Here is a 17,326-nt window from a genome sequence, read left to right on the forward strand (position 1 = left end):
GGGCAAAGTGTCCACACTTGGGTCTTCCTTCTTGAGTTTCATGTGTTTTGCAAATTGTAACTTATATCTTGGGTATTCTGAATTTCTGGGCTAATATACACTTATCAGTGAGTACATATCATTTGAGTTCTTTTGTGATTGGGTTACCTCACTCAGGATAATGCCCTCCAGGTCCAACCATTTGCCTAGGAATTTCATAAATTCATTCTTTTTAATAGCTGAGTAGTACTCCTTTGTGTAAATGTACCACATTTTTTGTATCCATTCCTCTGTTGAGGGGCATCTTGGTTCTTTCCAGCTTCTGGCTATTATAAATAAGGCTGCTATGAACATAGCGGAGCATGTTTCTTTCTTACTAGTTGGGACATCTTCTGGATATATGCCCAGGAGAGGTATTGTGGGATCCTCCGGTAGTACCATGTCCAATTTTCTGAGAAACCGCCAGACTGATTTCCAGAGTGGTTGTACAAGCTTGCAATCCCACCAACAGTAGAGGAGTGTTCCTCTTTCTCCACATCCTCGCCAGCATCTGCTGTCACCTGAATTTTTTATCTTAGCCATTCTGACTGGTGTGAGATGGAATCTCAGGGTTGTTTTGATTTGCATTTCCCTGATGATTAAGGATGCTGAACATTTTTTCAGGTGTTTCCCTGCCATTCGGTATTCCTCAGGTGAGAATTCTTTGTTTAGCTCTGAGCCCCATTTTTAATGGGGTTATTTGATTTTCTGGAGTCCACCTTCTTGAGTTCTTTATATATATTGGATATTAGCCCTCTATCTGATTTAGGGTAGGTAAAGATCCTTTCCCAATCTGTTGGTGGCCTTTGTCTTATTGACAGTGTCTTTTGCCTTACAGAAGCTTTGCAGTTTCATGAGGTCCCATTTATTGATTCTCAATCTTACAGCACAAGCCATTGCTGTTCTATTCAGGAATTTTTCCCCTGTGCCCATATCTTCAAGGCTTTTCCCCACTTTCTCCTCTATAAGTTTCACTGTCTCTGGTTTTATGTGAAGTTCCTTGATCCACTTAGATTTGACCTTAGTACAAGGAGATAGGAATGGATCAATTCGCATTCTTCTATATGATAACCACCAGTTGTGCCAGCACCATTTGTTGAAAATGCTGTCATTTTTCCACTGGATGATTTAGCTCCCTTGTCGAAGATCAAGTGACCATAGGTGTGTGGGTTCATTTCTGGGTCTTCAATTCTATTCCATTGGTCTACTTGTCTGTCGTTATACCAGTACCATGCAGTTTTTTATCACAATTGCTCTGTAGTAAAGCTTTAGGTCAGGCATGGTGATTCCACCAGAGGTTCTTTTATCCTTGAGAAGAGTTTTTGCTATCCTAGGTTTTTTGTTATTCCAGATGAATTTGCAGATTGCTCTTTCTATTTTGTTGAAGAATTGAGTTGGAATTTTGATGGGGATTGCATTGAATCTGTAGATTGCTACGAATATTTTAAAAGGAAAAGTTGAGGTAGGTGACATGGGAAACAGGCTAGGTTTTGGAGGGTGTAGTGGTTAATATTGGTTGCCAACTTGGCAGGATCCAGACTCATTGGGAGACAAGCCTCTGGGTATGTTTGTGAGGGGTTATCTTGTTTCCTTTTTTTTTTTTTTTTTTTTTTGAGACAAGGTTTCTATGTGTATATATATAATCCTGGCTGTCCTGTAACTCACTCTGTAGACCAGGCTGGCCTCGAACTCAGAAATCTGTCTGCCCTTGCCTCCCAAGTGCTGGGATTAAAGGCATGTACCTTCACTGCCCAACGTTTCCGTTAATTTTAAGGTGAGAAAATCTACCCTAAATGTGGGTGGCATCATTCCTGTGGATTGGGGTCCTTGACTCGAATGAAAAGGAGAAAGCCAGCCAAGCACAGTCATTGATTTCCATTTCTTGATTGCCATTGTGGCAATGACCTGCTGCCTTCTTACTCTCCTATTGCTACGATTTTGCCACCATGGAACCCTTGAACCATGAGTCAAAGTAAACTCATTAAGTGATTTTGTCAGGGTACTGTATCCCAGCAACAGGAAAAGAACCCCTCTTCAGTTAACTTCCCACTTCCTATACACTCCAGTATCTCAAGTCATTTGCAATTGAGGGAAGGTTGGAAGGAGTTCTTGAATTTTCATATGAATTTCAGAATCATTGCATCTGTTTCTGGAAAGATGTCAACTTGGAATTTTAGTGGCAATTATGCCTATGGCTTAAATCCACATAGTACAATTTGGAGAGCTTTGCCTTCCTAACGGGGCCAAGTCTTCTGATCCATGAACGTGTGTTATTTGTCCATGCACCTAGGTCTTTGATTTCTTTCAGCTATTTTTTGAAGTTCTCATAGTATAACCTTAATAATCTTTGATGAATTTATTCCTAAATATTTTATTCTCTTTTTTTTTAGATTTATTTATTATATGTAAGTACACTGTAGTTATTTTCAGACACTCCAGAAGAGGATATCAGATCTCGTTACGGATGGTTGTGAGCCACATGTGGTTGCTGGGATTTGAACTCAGGACCTTCAGAAGAACAGTCAGTGCTCTTAACCACTGAGCCATCTCTCCATCCCAAATATTTTATTCTTTTGATATGTTTTTCTTTTGTTCCATCTGTTTTGGACATGGTATCTTGCTATGTGGCCTGATACTGAGTGGCTGATACTGTGTCAACAAGGTTTGGCCTCAGATATGCAGTGATGGCACCTCTGTTTCTGCTTCTCTGAGAACTGGGGTTCCATGTATATGCTGCCATGCTTTATCCTTGATCGTGCCCTTGAATTTTGTATACTGAACTTGTACTGTGCAATTTGGATCAACACATTTATTAGATCTATTAATTTTTAGTTGACTCCTTGGGAAATAATTTACTTCTTTCTTTTCAATTATTTTTACCTTTATTTCATTGTCTTGCCTAATTGCCCTGGCAAGAACTGACTATAGAATGTAGAATAAAAATGACAAGAGTTAGACATCTTTGTCTTGTTTCTGATTTTAAGAGAAGGCAGTCACCTTTTGAACATTAAATGTGGTAGGTATGGGGATCTATTCTTCTTGAGGATGCTTCTTCACCTGTGCTACTTCTCTGAGTCTCTATTGTAAGGTCAGTATAGGGACAATAGCTTGTTTCATTTGTAGAGTCACACCTATGTGGCTCAAAAGGGACTTGGAAGGCCTTGGTAGCATTTGGTCTTTGGCTTGCCAGTATGGCACCTCTCTCTACCAGCTAGTTGTGGCAAGGGCTATTGAGGATGCAGTAGTTTTGCCCTGCTACATTTGGGAGAGCCTATGCTCTCTGAGTGGAAGCTGAATGGAGGAAAGGATACATTGATCTTTAAGCCTCATTACCAGAAATTTGGCCTCTTCTGCTGGAGCCTTGGGTGGTTGAAAACATGGTGGAGCCTGCACTTCCTGAGGATATACTATAAGTCCAGCTAGGACTTGGGACGAGGAGAAGTACTATCATCTATTTGCTCATATCTGTTTGGAGTGGAGCTTCTATTCTGATGAGCTGGGCTAGCTGAGGGTGTGAGTTCTCAAGTGTGAGTTCCCTTGTTCTTATGGAAATTTAGTTTCTTAGTTTGTTCTATGCTATTTTTTGTTCTATGCTTTTATTGCAATTTCTAGAGTTTAAGTGGTTGTGTGCTTCTGTGTTTAGAAAATTCTCAACAGCTGTAGATATCTCAGAAGGGAATGCAGAGTTCTTTAGCTGCTCTTTGGAAGTGGTAGTTCCTTCATTTTGTTTTGTTTTGTTTGCTTTTGTTTACCAGGTCTCACTATGTCCTGGAACTTACTATGTAGACCAGGATGGCCCAGAACTCACAAAACTATGCCTGCTTCTGCCTTCCAAGTGCTGAAATTAAAGGCATGCACACCTATGCCTGCCTAATTTCTTTTGAGACAGTCTAGCCCAGCTGATTACAGGCTTGCATTACTATGCCCAGCCCTTAAATGTTTGAGTGAACAATATGGCTCCTCTTTTCTCTTAACTTTTTAGTATCTGCCAATTGAATAAATTCTCTTATATATATAAACACGCACACACACATACATTATGTGTGTGTGTATCTATCTATCTATCTATCTATCTATCTATCTATCTATCTATCTATCTATACATACATACATATGTTCTGTTCTTTTGTTTTATTTTAAGACTGCCTCTGCCTCCCAAGTGCTGGGATTGAAGTTGCAGGCTGCCATGCCTGGCTTAGGTTCTTCTGTTTTAGAGAATGCTGCTAACTAATATACAGTGTATTGTAATTTTCTGTTTATATGATTGCCTTCCCTACTGCATTGTGAGCTCCTGGAAGATAAAGACTGACTTCACTTCTTAGCAGTGTCTGAACAGAAGCTCTCGATCTTTTTATTGTATGAATAAAGTGAAAGCATAGAGCAGTCATATCAGGAAATGCTTAAGAAGACCTAAAGGGGTTTGGGTAAAGTGTTTAATTCGTCTTCCTGACAAATTAAAGCCTCTCTAGAGAGCATTCTCCTATGTCCTAGGGTTTCATTGCTGTTGACCATAGCAACTCTTATAAGGAAAGTATTTAATTGGAGATGGCTTATCAGTTTAGAGGTTCAGTCCATTATCAGCATGGCAGGAAACATGGAACCATGAAGATAGACCTAGTGCTAGAGAAGTAGCTGAGAGTTCTACATCCAGATCTGCAGGCAGCGGGAAGAGAGTGACACCAGACCTGGCTTGAACATTTGAAACCTCAAAGCCCCACCCCTAGTGACACATCAGTAAGACCACACCTACTCCAAGATCACACCTTGGATCACACCTTGGATCACACCACTCTCTACTAACCAAGAATTCAAATATATGAGCCTATGGGGCTATTCCTTTATTTATTTATTTATTCATTCATTCACTTTACATCCTGATTGCTGCTGCTGCCCCCCCCTCCTCCTGCTCCACCCTCATAAGTCCTTCCCATCATCCCCTCTCCCCTTCTCCTCTGAGAGGGTGGAGGGGGTTATTTTTATTCCAACCACTACACCATATCTCATTTAAAGATGGAGTTATACTAGCCTTTCTATATTCATTGCACCCTATGTGACTCCTTCCCTAAGTCTTGACAGATAAATATTTAGAGCTCTCCTGGCAAAAACTATACATTCTGGAGCTAGAATGTATAGTCTACGGATGGCACAGGTTAAATAGATGTCCTAGGGTAAGGATTAGCTTCACCAGCTTCTCCTTTTCCTGAGCTCTTTACTTACTTTATGAATGTGATCCTTTAAAAGTTAGGCAAGAGAGGCCAGTGTCATGGTAGACACCACCTTTAATCCCAGCACCCAGGATGTTGAAGCAGGTGGATCTCTGTGAGTTTGAGGCCAGCCTGATCTACCGATCAAGTCCCAGGACAGCCAGGGTTACACAGAGAAACCCTGTCTCCAAATAAGAGATATAAAATATAAATAAAAATATAAAAAATGAAAATAAGTAAGTTTGATAGCACAAACTCTAGCATAACGCAGAGTAATTCTCAGCAGTAAAAGAGGGGCTCATCTTCACACCTGCTGATACATACAAAGGAAGCAATTCAGGTAACGATGCCGCACTCTACGTGAAAGGTGGTGAAAACATGAAAACTAAGACTTTATTTATGTACTACTAAGATTGGTTTTAACAGCAGACATGGATTTCCCTGGAATGTCAGAAGGAAAACTAATCCAGCCATTTATATTGGATGAAAATATTGTGCATATCTAGTTTCTTTTTTTTTTTTTTTTGGAATGTATCAAGGCCCTGAATCTATTGAAAAAGGTCCAAGGCTTAAATGCACAAGCAAAAGGAGAAGTACTTATGGGGGGAGCAATAGAAATTCATTCTTTTGGCAGCTACACGGGGAAGCAGGAACTTGGTGGTATCAGGGTGTGGTCAGGATATAGGTGATGGCTTAGGGCTGGAACATTCTCGGAATCGGTGTGTCGGTGGCCCGCTTCTGACCCCCTTTTCTTCTCGGGGGGAGAGGCCCAATTCAGAGATCAAGAGTTGTCTTAATAGCTCCCAACATCTCCCCCGTTTTAATATTTTTATAAAGGCATATTGTATAATAAATTTGTAGCCACGTTTTTAATGATCGCCTAAACGTCTGTTTGCTCACTGGGTGATTCTCTTAAAACCACGAAGGACACAAGGACAAGTCATCTATGAGGCTTGAATTAATGGTCCCAGTGGGTTGGATAACCTGGGCCAGCCAAGGGATTTAGGAACGAAGCAAGCTCCGTGGGTAGAGGTAGAGGTCTGATCCCCAGTGTGCAATGTTAGGGGCCATATACAGGATTGACTCTTAGGCCCACAGACTTCTACCCAGAGTAACCCTGACCTGCTCCCGTGCCGTTTTTCCTGGGGGAAGGACCCTAGGGCACTCAACCTTCATGCAATCAGACATGCCTCTCAGAGACTGTCTAACAGCTTCCAGACTAATCTCTGTGCAGTACTTAGTCTTACAACTCTCACGGGGACGGCTTCAAGTTCCAATTTTTTGATGTGTCTAGCCTGGGATGACTGTTTAGTTTCCATTGTGGCGAGAATGTATATTACCATGTCGGAAGCACAGACTACGGCAATCTATAAATGATTTGTGGCATGAGACTGATGGCCGAATTTAGGGGGAAGGGAATGATCTTACTTAAGCATTTTATGGAAATTGAGTCTCTCTCCCTGAGAAGAGGGTGATGAAGCAGTATCCACGTCGACTCTTCTCCAGTAACCTGCTTGTTATCGCCAACATCCAGCTGATGGTAATGAACTGAAACAAATGCGCTTGAAAGAGATGAATCAATTTGAGATTTAACAAATCGGGTCAATTTCTGAAATGCCCAAGGACCGAAGGAAATCAATAGGGGCCCCAAAAGGAAGGGCAACAAGGTCGAAAGCTAGGGGGAGGTTGAAAACCAGTTTTGGTAGTCCACCTTTCCCCTAGGCCATTGTAAATACGTGTGTATGGGTGTAACTCAGCTATCTATAGCTTAAGTATCTACTCTGGTTCCTTTTTAGGTCTTAAACTTCCTTAACAAAATGGGCAGTACGTAGCTGCTGATCTAAAGCTGTGGTAGATACCTTTTCAAAGTTTGCATTCCCAGATTTTTAAACCAAGGATCATTTCCTAACACTAATAGGCAGCAAAACATAAGCAGGTCTCTTACAAAAACATAACAGTAGATTCCTTATCTAAATTAGGATCTACACAATAGTTAACTGACAAGAATTACAATGAATATAAGAAGACTTGCCAAGATTGGCGATCTTAACTCTTAAAATTATCTAACAATAAGCATATAGGTAAGGTACACAAACTTTCATAGCTATAAGGAGCTGGCCTGAATGGCAAAAAACAGTGTCTGTGACGAAAGCATCTTGTACATTCTCTGTACCAGTCTTTTTGCCTCCCAAGTCAGCTTTTTTAGTTGTTTTTATTTTAAGTTGGCACCAGGTTGGTACTCCTTGCTGCAGCCCATGGTGGAGATAGGAAGTTTCTTCATCTGTTTGTAAGTGGCTGCTTTCTGATTTCTCCTCTTTTGTGCACTCAACACAGTTTTCTGGTCACCACTGTCAGGGCACTCACAGGTCACAGGTCACAGGTCAGCCTGTCACATTGGAAGCTAGCATGCTCTTGTAGCATTCTGTGGAAAAAGCAGAAACCTTCCCTCTTTCCCCCATATTAAGTATCTGAACAGGATCATGGCATGTGCCAATAAGTGGATCTTTTTTTATCTGCCCTAGACACTATTATATCCAGTTTTTCTAAAAACAAAAATGTGATCTAAATAATGTACACGGGGATATAATTTCCCTCCTTCTTTGTTTTTAAAGAAGGTATAGTTTTTAAAGTTTTACAATACCTTGTCTTTGAGAATTATAAAATATCTTAATAACATGTGTAACTTTAAATTGTTGACAAAACATCTCTTGAAGGTTTTGAAAATAAAAATTTTGAAGCAAATTTGTACCACAATTTTCCAGTATAACTAAAACTCTAAATATTAAAAATATTGGGGCTGGTGAGATGGCTCAGCAGGTAAGAGCACCCTACTGCTCTTCCAAAGGTCCAGAGTTCAAATCCCAGCAACCACATGGTGGCTCACAACCATCCGCAACGAGATCTGGCGCCCTCTTCTGGAGTGTCTGAAGACAGCTACAGTGTACTTACATATAATAAATAAATAAATCTTAAAAAAATATATTGTCTCTGAATCTTATGGAGCAACAATTATTTCCCAGAACTTTAAACTTTCCTTTAGAGGCATTAGCTAATAAAATACATTCTACTTAGGAAACAATATATACTGAAAGATTTAAACTCTTTGCTTCTTGTATTGAAGCAGACAATAAAAATTTCTTACATATTGTAAAGCTATGTTAGCCATACCTACAGGCAAAATTATCTAGTGATCACCAGTTCATTAAAAGCAAAACTCTTCGAATTTAAGCATTATTTTAAACATCTGAATAGATCTGCAACAAAGCTAAAAAGAAATTCTTTTGAACACAGGGGAAACTTTCTTAGGCACTGTTTGCAAAATAAAGGAAAGTTACAAGCTTCTCTGGGGCTGTCTTGAGCCCTGTATTAACTAATTTTGGCCCTCTTGTAATAATGACCGATTTTAGAGGAACAATTTAACGGTCTATGTCTCTAATTTTTGATACTCTTTCTTAAAGATGATTACTCTTATAATTATCTTAATTATAATATACAGGTGAATTAAAGATCTTAAATTTGAAATTAAGCTGCAAGCTGTAGTCAATGGAACACTGGCAATTTTAACCATAATTTAAGTTGCATATCTAGTTTCCTATTCATTGAAACATTATTTATAATAGTGAAGATCTGAAGACAGGACAGGACTTATTCCAGAATACTTTAACAGTATGTTCCACTAAACTGAGTGTGATAGCACATGCTGCAAATCCCAAATACTTGAGAGACTGAGGCAGGAGGATTGGAAGTTTAGGATCAGCCTGCTCAATGTAACAAGACTCTGTCTCAAAAAAAAAATTGTTTTTAAGGGCTGAGGCTGTACTTCAGTGTTAGACCAATTGTCTAGCCTGCCTGAGAATTTTAGTTTAATTTTCAGCACTGTAAACAAAAAAGACTGAAGATGTGGGTCAGTGAGAGGACATTTGCCTAGGATGCCCAAAGCCTTGAGTTCAATATACAATAAGCACTACAATAAATTGATAGAACCAGGAGAGGTAAAAGCAACAGAATTGGCTACACTTTATTACAGATGACATTTTAAAAGTCAGAACTGGCTCCTTTAAGTAAAACAATGGGAAAAAAATCTCCCCTTTTCACTAAGTATTAAAACAGAACGTGAGTAAGGGGGTAAGGGGGTAAGGGGGTAAGCGCTCTACCACAAAGCTACATCCCCAGCCATGAAACAACTTTTTAAGCCTGAAAAACGTGATTATATTAAAAAGTGAGAATACCACCATCTATTCCAGAATGCTTAATTTAACAGTGTCATCCATTGTGCTGTATCTTTTGCCACTTGAGCACAAAGCCACCATCTGAGTGTCTTCAGATTCCCTTGAAATATTCATTTCTCCTCATTGGTGCATTTATGCCGTCTCGCTGCCGCCTTTCAGGGGCCCTTCTTTCCCCTTATTGCTCTTGGCTGTAACTTGCATATTTCTGCCTTTTCTTCAGACACAGCTGGTTTATCCAACCTCACCACTCACACCAGGTGTTCTGTCTCTTACTTTCAGGTCCTTGGATTACACTGGCTGCTCTCCATGAGGTAAACTTGCGGAGTCTATAATTAAATAGAAAAAAGGTAGGTGAAGCGCAATACAGTGGTTCCTTAGAGGGTTGGTATCCCTAATGTAGCATCAAGAGTTTATGAGAAAGATCAGAAGTAGGAAGATAGACTAAAAACTAGTAGACAGAGTTTAATTAAACTTTGAAAAGGTTTATATCAAAGGTGTTTAATAAGAGAATGACCAGGTCCCCTAATAATGACCAGCACTTAGTAAGGTGCCAGTTGCTGGGATTCTAATGATCTTGGCCTTTGAGTAGAGCTGCCTTATGAAGGAAATGAATGTGGGTTTGTGGCTATCCTTTAATCTAGGCAATGCTGTGCTAGGCACACTGAGCAGGGAATTACTGAGCAGGGTGGGTTCACAGACTGGTAATTGAGATGAGGCACTCTAGAGGGGTTTGTTTGTTTGATTGGTTGTTTGGTTGGTTGGTTTTTTGAGACAGGGTTTCTCTGTGTAACCCTGGCTGTCCTGGAACTCACACTGTAGACCAGGCTGGCCTCGAACTCAGAAATCCGCCTGCCTCTGCCTCCCGAGTGCTGGGATTAAAGGTGTGTGCCACCACACCCGGCCACTCTAGAGGTTTTAAGGAGTCCATATATACCATCTTCTTTAGTTTGGAGACAACTGAGGAAAGTAAGAGACAGGTAGATGGAGCTCAAAATGCCAGAATCCTTACTAAGGAAACTTCCTGAAGGTACATGGCTTAAATGTGTGGCCAAAGGCCGTCTTTGTAATAGTCTCGCTATCTCACTATTTAGTACAGGCTGCCCTCAAATTTAGGATTCTCCTGACTCAGTTTCCAAAATGACTCCATACATAACCTGCTAAGTAAGCCTTTTAAGTACTCTCTAGCATGAATAAGAGACACTTACTTAGCTGGGCAAGATGGGTCACCAGAAAGCGTGGGCATATCAGAATGGATTCTCTACAGACAGGGTGACTTAAGTAGTGGGGACCAAGAACTGAGTCATATAAACACTAAATTAAAGCCATTAGCCTGCCCTTTTTTTTCTAAAGATCCCTGCAAGGATACAAAAACAAAAAGAAGTTTCCATCCCAGCAGTAGACACTGCTCTGCTCAGAGCCCTGCTCCTCCCTGTCCTGTGGGGCTCAGCTGGGGCTATGCTAAAATCTCTACTGCACTCCTGAGTACAGAGCTGGCGTATTACCCTGGCCTTACCATTTGTAGTGCCATATAACCTTGGGATGCACAGTGATTTTAAGAAGTAGAGGCAGGGGGCTGGAGAGGTGGTTAACAGCACTTCCTGCTCTTCTAGAGGACCTAAGTTCAGTTCCCAGCACTTATGTTGGGTAGCTCACAACCATCTGTAACTCCAGCTCCACAGAAGATGCTCTCTTTCAGCCTCTGTTAACACCCAGTAGCAAGCAAACATGTGTGTGTGCACACGCTCACACACACACACACACACTTTTTTTTTTTTTTTTAAAGCAAGGCTAGCCAGAGTGGTCTTCTGAGACTTGCTATATGGACAAAGACAAATAGAGTCTAGAGACTTTTTATTTGTTTATATTTTAAGATTTAGTTTGTTTTTCATTACATGGTGTGTGTGTGTGTGTGTGCGTGTGCACACATGCATATATGTATGTGTAGGTGAGTGTGTGACAGTGTGTGGTTGTGTGAGTATATACACTTGAGTGCAAGTATCCACAGAAGCCAGAGGCACTGGATCAGATCCCTTAGAGTTAGAGGTACAGGAGTACATGGAACTGAACTCAGGTCTTCACTGCTGAACCATCTCTCCGTTCTCTCTAGAAGGTTTTTGTTTTGTGTTTTTTGTTTTGTTTTGTTTTGATTTGTTTTTTATAGGAGGCCCTAGATTCCATCCCTCATACCAAAAATAAGAGAAAGAAAGAAAGGGAGATATAGAAACAAAGAAAGAAAGAAAGAAAGAAAGAAAGAAAGAAAGAAAGAAAGAAAGAAAGAGGAAAAGAAAGGAAGGAAGGGAGGAAGGAAGGAAGGAAGGAAGAAAGGAAGAAAGAAAGAGAGAAAGAAAGAGAGAGAGAGAAAGAAAGAAAGAAAGAGGAAAAGAAAGGAAGGAAGGGAGGAAGGAAGGAAGGAAGAAAGGAAGAAAGAGGAAAAGAAAGAAAGAAGTCATTTTAGTGGCTTGAATTTTATTGAGACAGGTCTTTCTGTGTAGCCTAGGCTAGCCTGAAACTCCCTGTCCTCGTGACCTCTGCTTCTTCTTTTTTAAAAAATTTATTTATTTATTTTATTTATATGGATACACTGTAGCTGTCTTTCGACACACATCAGAAGAGGGCATTGGATCTCATTATAGATGGTTCTGAGCCACCATGTGGTTGCTGGGATTTGAACTCAGGACCTCTGGAAGAACAGTCAGTGCTCCTAACCGCTGAGCCATCTCTCCAGCCCTGACCTCTGCTTCTTAAGTGTTCGGATTACAAGCATGTATCAGTATTCACATCTAGACAGTTTTCTGCATCATAAAACAGTTTAGCACACATAAAACCTGTAAGTTGCTATAAGGAGAGAGGAATAGGACAATCATGAGATATTGTTTGAATCTTGTTCCTAAGGTTTGACTTTCCTTAGATGTCTCAGTTTCATAAGCCAAAGCAATGAGAAAGTACCATTCAGGGCTGGAGAGATGGCTCAGCAGTTAAGAACACTGTCTGCTCTTCCAGAGGTCTTGAGTTCAATTCCCAGCAACCACATGGTGGCTCACAACCATCTGTAATGGAGATCTAATGTCCTCTTTTGGTGTGTCTGAAGACAGCTACAGTGTACTCATATTAAATAAATAAATAAATAAATAAAATATTTTTTTAAAAAAAAGAAAAGAAAATGTGGTGTACTGTTTAATAGTCTTGAAAAATGAACTGGCATTTTTAGACAAGGAAGACAAGGGCATTTAAGATAAAAGAAAAATTTGGAAGAAAGCCTGGAGGCCAGAAAACAGAAAATGAAAGAAAATATCTTATAGGGAAGATGTTATAAAATAGATTATTTTATTTTTTTAATTTAGTTGTGTGTGTGTGTGTGTGTGTGTGTGTGTGTGAGAGAGAGAGAGAGAGAGAGAGAGAGAGAGAGAGAGAGGGAGAGAGAGAGAGAGAGAGATGTGTGAAGATGCTACCAGGTATTTTCCAGATCACTCTCCACTGTGTTCTGGAGCTTGCTTATTGCATTTGGCTAGACTAACTCACTTGTCCTGGGGGAATCCTCCTAAGCACTGGGTTAACAGGGGGCCTGACTGGCTGGGTGATCAGAAATCTGGTTCTTCTGCTTGCACTGAGCCCTAGGGCATTTTCTTAATGGTAAAGAGACTCCAAACTAGCAATTACACTTGCTCCCCTAATCTCACTGTGTAGCCTACTGGCAGGCCTGGAACTCACTATGTAGACAAGGCTGGCCTTAAACTCACAATGATCCACCTACCTGCCTCTGCCTCATGAGTACTGGGATTAAAGGAATGCCCCTTTATGCCTGGCTTACTTGCTCCATCTCAAAATGAAAATAAAATCAGGGTGCTTGTTGTTGCCACTATTATTTAATATTACTGTCTTGGGGGTTCGGCCAGCACAATAGATGTGAAACAGCAATAAGAAGAATCAATATTTAGAAAGATAAGAGAAAATGTCATGCAAAGAGGCTCCAATGATCTGTGATACAAAACAGTATTTATGGAGGGTATTGGAATTGTAAGTAGGGGAATACACATTCCAGTAGAAACCAACAATGCAGAGTTAGCTAACAGCATAAAAGGAAGTTTAAATGTGTCAAGAATTATGATTCTAAGATAAATTTACTTTTTTATTTTAAGCATTTATTATCATCATGATCATCATCATTTTTCATATGTTTGTTGCATGCACGTGCGTGCGGTGCGTGTGTGTGTGTCTGTGTGTGTGTGTGTGTGTGCGCGCGCGCGCATGCACGCGTGCATGTGCCATGGAGCATGTGTGGCAATCAGCAGGCAGCATTAAGGAGTTGGTGTTTTTCCTTCCACTGTGGGTTCATGGTTAGAACTCAGACTATCGGGCTTGTGAAGCAAGCACTTTCACTTGCTAAGGCCATCCTACTGCCCCTAAATTTACTTCTATAGCTTATTAGTCCACTGCAGGCTAGTTCAGACCATACCATTGTTCTAAGGAAAGAGATTAGTTCAAACAGTCCTCTGAATGTCTTCTCAAAGCAAATGTTTTCTTTCAGCATGTCAGCAAGTTCACAAGGTCAATGCTACAGTACAAGATGGAGTCAGGATCACAGAATGATATCACTACTGTCATCTTCATCTCATGAAGTATGAACAAATCAGTAGAGACCCTATTGTCAAAGTCCAGTTTTGACATGACTGGGTCTGAAGTCTGAAGTAGGAGGTGTGGGATCGGCAGAACATGGACACAGGAATCTTCTTGATAGTTCAGTCAAGTTCTCTCTTCTTTATTTCCTCCCACCCCCAGCTTATGTTCCTCAGCAAACTCTCAGTTACAGTGTGGCTATATTATATTTTTCTTTAAGTGAATGATTACAATGAATTTCCCAATACCTTTATGTGATTAAATGTTTTACATTTTACAGGTGAAAAAATTCCTAAGAACCCACATACATTCGTATCTAAGCAACTTGTTATAGATTAATAAAGAAATCAAGTACAACATTTTTCTCAGCTAGTTTCTCTTATTGGTAGGCTGCAATTTGCAGTTACAAAGAAAGGATCAATCATCTTATTATTTACCTTAAAAAGAAATCTTATGCACCTCTAACTACAACCCCAGACACCTGCAGCCATAGTGACCACCAGATGAGAGCCCTACCCCAATTCCCTGTCTACTGACTCCTCTGGGGAGACCCAGCAGCAGTGAGCTCCTTCCTGCCCACTCTGTCCTCCATTTCCCAGGCCAGTCTGTTGCTGCCAGAGCCAACCAGGTAAGATCCACCAATCCCAACCCCCTGCCTTCTGGGTCCCTGGAAGCCCAGCAGCTGTAGGATCTGTCTGCCCTGTCCCCTCTACTCTCCATCTTCTGGTCCACATCTCTAACCACAATCCCAGAGGCCTGCAGTCATTAGTGACTACCAGTTGGGACCCCTAACCCAATTCCCCACCTACTGACTCCTCTGGGCAAACCCAGCAGCGGCAAGCTCTGCCCTGCCCCCTCTGAACCCCATTTCCCAGGTCACAACTTTTGCCTGCTTCCTGTGCACAGGACAAACAAAGGCCTATAACCATCAGGAACCACCACCAGCTCTACTTGCATCTCTGAAGGCCTGCTGCCATCAGGGACTTCTAGACTTGCCAATGGTCAACCAGATGGCTAAAGGTCAGTGTAAGAACACAATCAACAACAGCCAGGGCAATATGGCACCACCAGATCCCAGCTATCCTACAAAGGCAAGCCCTGAATATCCTAACACATCTGAATTCCAAGAAAATTACCTTAAATCTAATCTTATTAAGATGATAGAGGTCGGGCTGGCGAGATGGCTCAGTGGCTAAGAGCACTGACTGCTCTTCTGAGGGTCCTGAGTTCAAATCCCAGCAACCACATGGTGGCTCACAACCATCCATAATGAGATCTGAATCCCTCTTCTGGAGTGTCTGAAGACAGCTACAGTGTACTTGCATATAATCAATAAATAAATCTAAAAAAAAAACCAAACAAACCGCAAACTGAGGGAATCCTAGAGATAGAAAATCTAGGACAGAGAACAGGAACTACAGATACAAGGATCACCAACAGAGTACAAGAGATGGAAGAGAGGATCTCAGGAATAGAAGATACAATTGAAGAAACTGATATATCAGTCAAATAAAATATTAATCAAAAGAGTTTCTAACACAAAACATTCAGGAAATTTGGGACACAATGAAAAAAAAATACCTAAAAATAATAGGAATAGAAGAAAGAGAAGACTCCTAATTCAAAGGCCCAGAAAATATCTTCAACAAAATCATAGAAGAAAGTTTCCCTAACCTAAAAAAAGAGATGGCCATAAGCATACAAGAAGCTTATGAAACACCAAATAGAGTGGAGCAAAAATGAAAATCCTCCTACCACATAATAATCCCAACACTAAATGTACAGAAAAAAACAATATTAAAGGCCACAGGGAATAAAGGCCAAATAACATATGAAAGCAGACCTATTAGAATTATACCAGACTTCTCAACAAGAGACTTTACTTTTAAAGCCAGAAGGTCCAGGGCAAATGTCGTATAGCCTCTAAGATATCACAGATGCCACCCCAGACTACTATTCCCAGCAAAACTTTCAAATGACCATAAACAGAGAAAACAAGATATTCCATGACAAAACCAAATTTAAACTATCTTTCCACAAATCCAGCCATACAGAGGAAAATATAGGAAAACTCCAACATGACGAGAGTAACTACACCCTAGAAAACACAAGAAATAGGTAATTCCACACCAGCAAAACTAAAAGAAGGGAAATGCGCGCGCGCGAACACACACACACACACACACACACACACACACACACACACACACACACTCTGCCACCACCGACATCAAAATAACAGGAACTAACAATCATTGGTCATTAATATCTCTCAACATTGAGTCTGACTTCCCCAATAAAAGGACACAGGCTAACAGAATGGATACTTAAATAGGATCCATCATTTTGTTGCATACAAGAAACACACTTCAGCAACAAAGATAGACATTACTTCAGAGTAAAGGGCTGGAAAAGGGTTTTCTAAGAAATGGACCCAAGAAACAAGCTGCAGTGGCCATTTTAATATCTAATGAAATAGAGTTTAGACAAAAATAATCAAAAGAGTGCTAGGCGTGGTGGTACATGCCTTTAATCCCAGCACTCGAGAGGCAGAGGCAGGCGAATTTCTGAGTTCGAGGCCAGCCCGGTCTACAAAGTGAGTTCCAGGACAGCCAGGGAAATACAGAGGAAACCCTGTCTCGAAAAACAAACAAGGGCTGGTGAGCTGGCTCAGTGGTTAAGAGCTCCGACTGCTTTTCCAAAGGTCCTGAGTTCAAATCCCAGCAACCACATGGTGGCTCACAACCATCCGTAATGGGATCTAATGCCCTCTTCTCTGTGTCTGAAGATACCTACAATGTACTCATATAAAATAAATAAATAAATATTAAAAAAAAAGAAAAGAAAAACAAACAAAAAAAATCAAAAGAGATGCGGAAAGAGACTTCATACTCTTCAAAGGAAAAGTTCACCAAGATGACCAAGATGACCATTTACCAATTCTGAACACCTATGCCCCAAATTCAAGGGCATCCACATTCACAAAAGAAACATTACTAAAGCTTAAATCACACATCGAACCCCACACATTAATAGTGGAGACTTCAACACTCTACTCTCACCAACTGACAGGTCATTGAGACAGAAACTAAACAGGGAAATAAAATTAATAGACAGTATGAATTAAATGGACCTAACAGATCCCTACAGAACATTTACCCAAACACAGAAGATTATACCTTCTCCTCAGCACTTTGTGGATCCTTCTTCAAAATTGACCATATACTTACTCAATCATAAAGCAAACCTTAACAAATACAA

At 40.5% G+C, this 17,326-nt stretch overlaps 1 protein-coding gene across 1 annotated transcript in view; it reads left to right on the forward strand.

The window, feature by feature from the left end:
- Snx12 (sorting nexin 12) overlaps positions 1 to 14,340 on the forward strand; it is a 127,407-nt gene extending 113,067 nt beyond the window's left edge. Inside the window, exons 5-6 of the mRNA XM_085838098.1 lie at positions 9,731 to 9,798; positions 13,977 to 14,340. Of these exons, the coding sequence (XP_085694224.1) occupies positions 9,731 to 9,766 (36 nt within the window). The 3' untranslated portion in view covers positions 9,767 to 9,798; positions 13,977 to 14,340. The remainder of the gene's footprint in view (positions 1 to 9,730; positions 9,799 to 13,976) is intronic.
- Positions 14,341 to 17,326: the final 2,986 nt, after the last annotated feature.

The sequence above is a fragment of the Mus caroli genome, unplaced genomic scaffold (genome assembly GCF_978045245.1).
Source record: "Mus caroli unplaced genomic scaffold, Mus_caroli_1 scaffold_5, whole genome shotgun sequence".
Taxonomy (NCBI): Eukaryota; Metazoa; Chordata; class Mammalia; order Rodentia; family Muridae; genus Mus; species Mus caroli.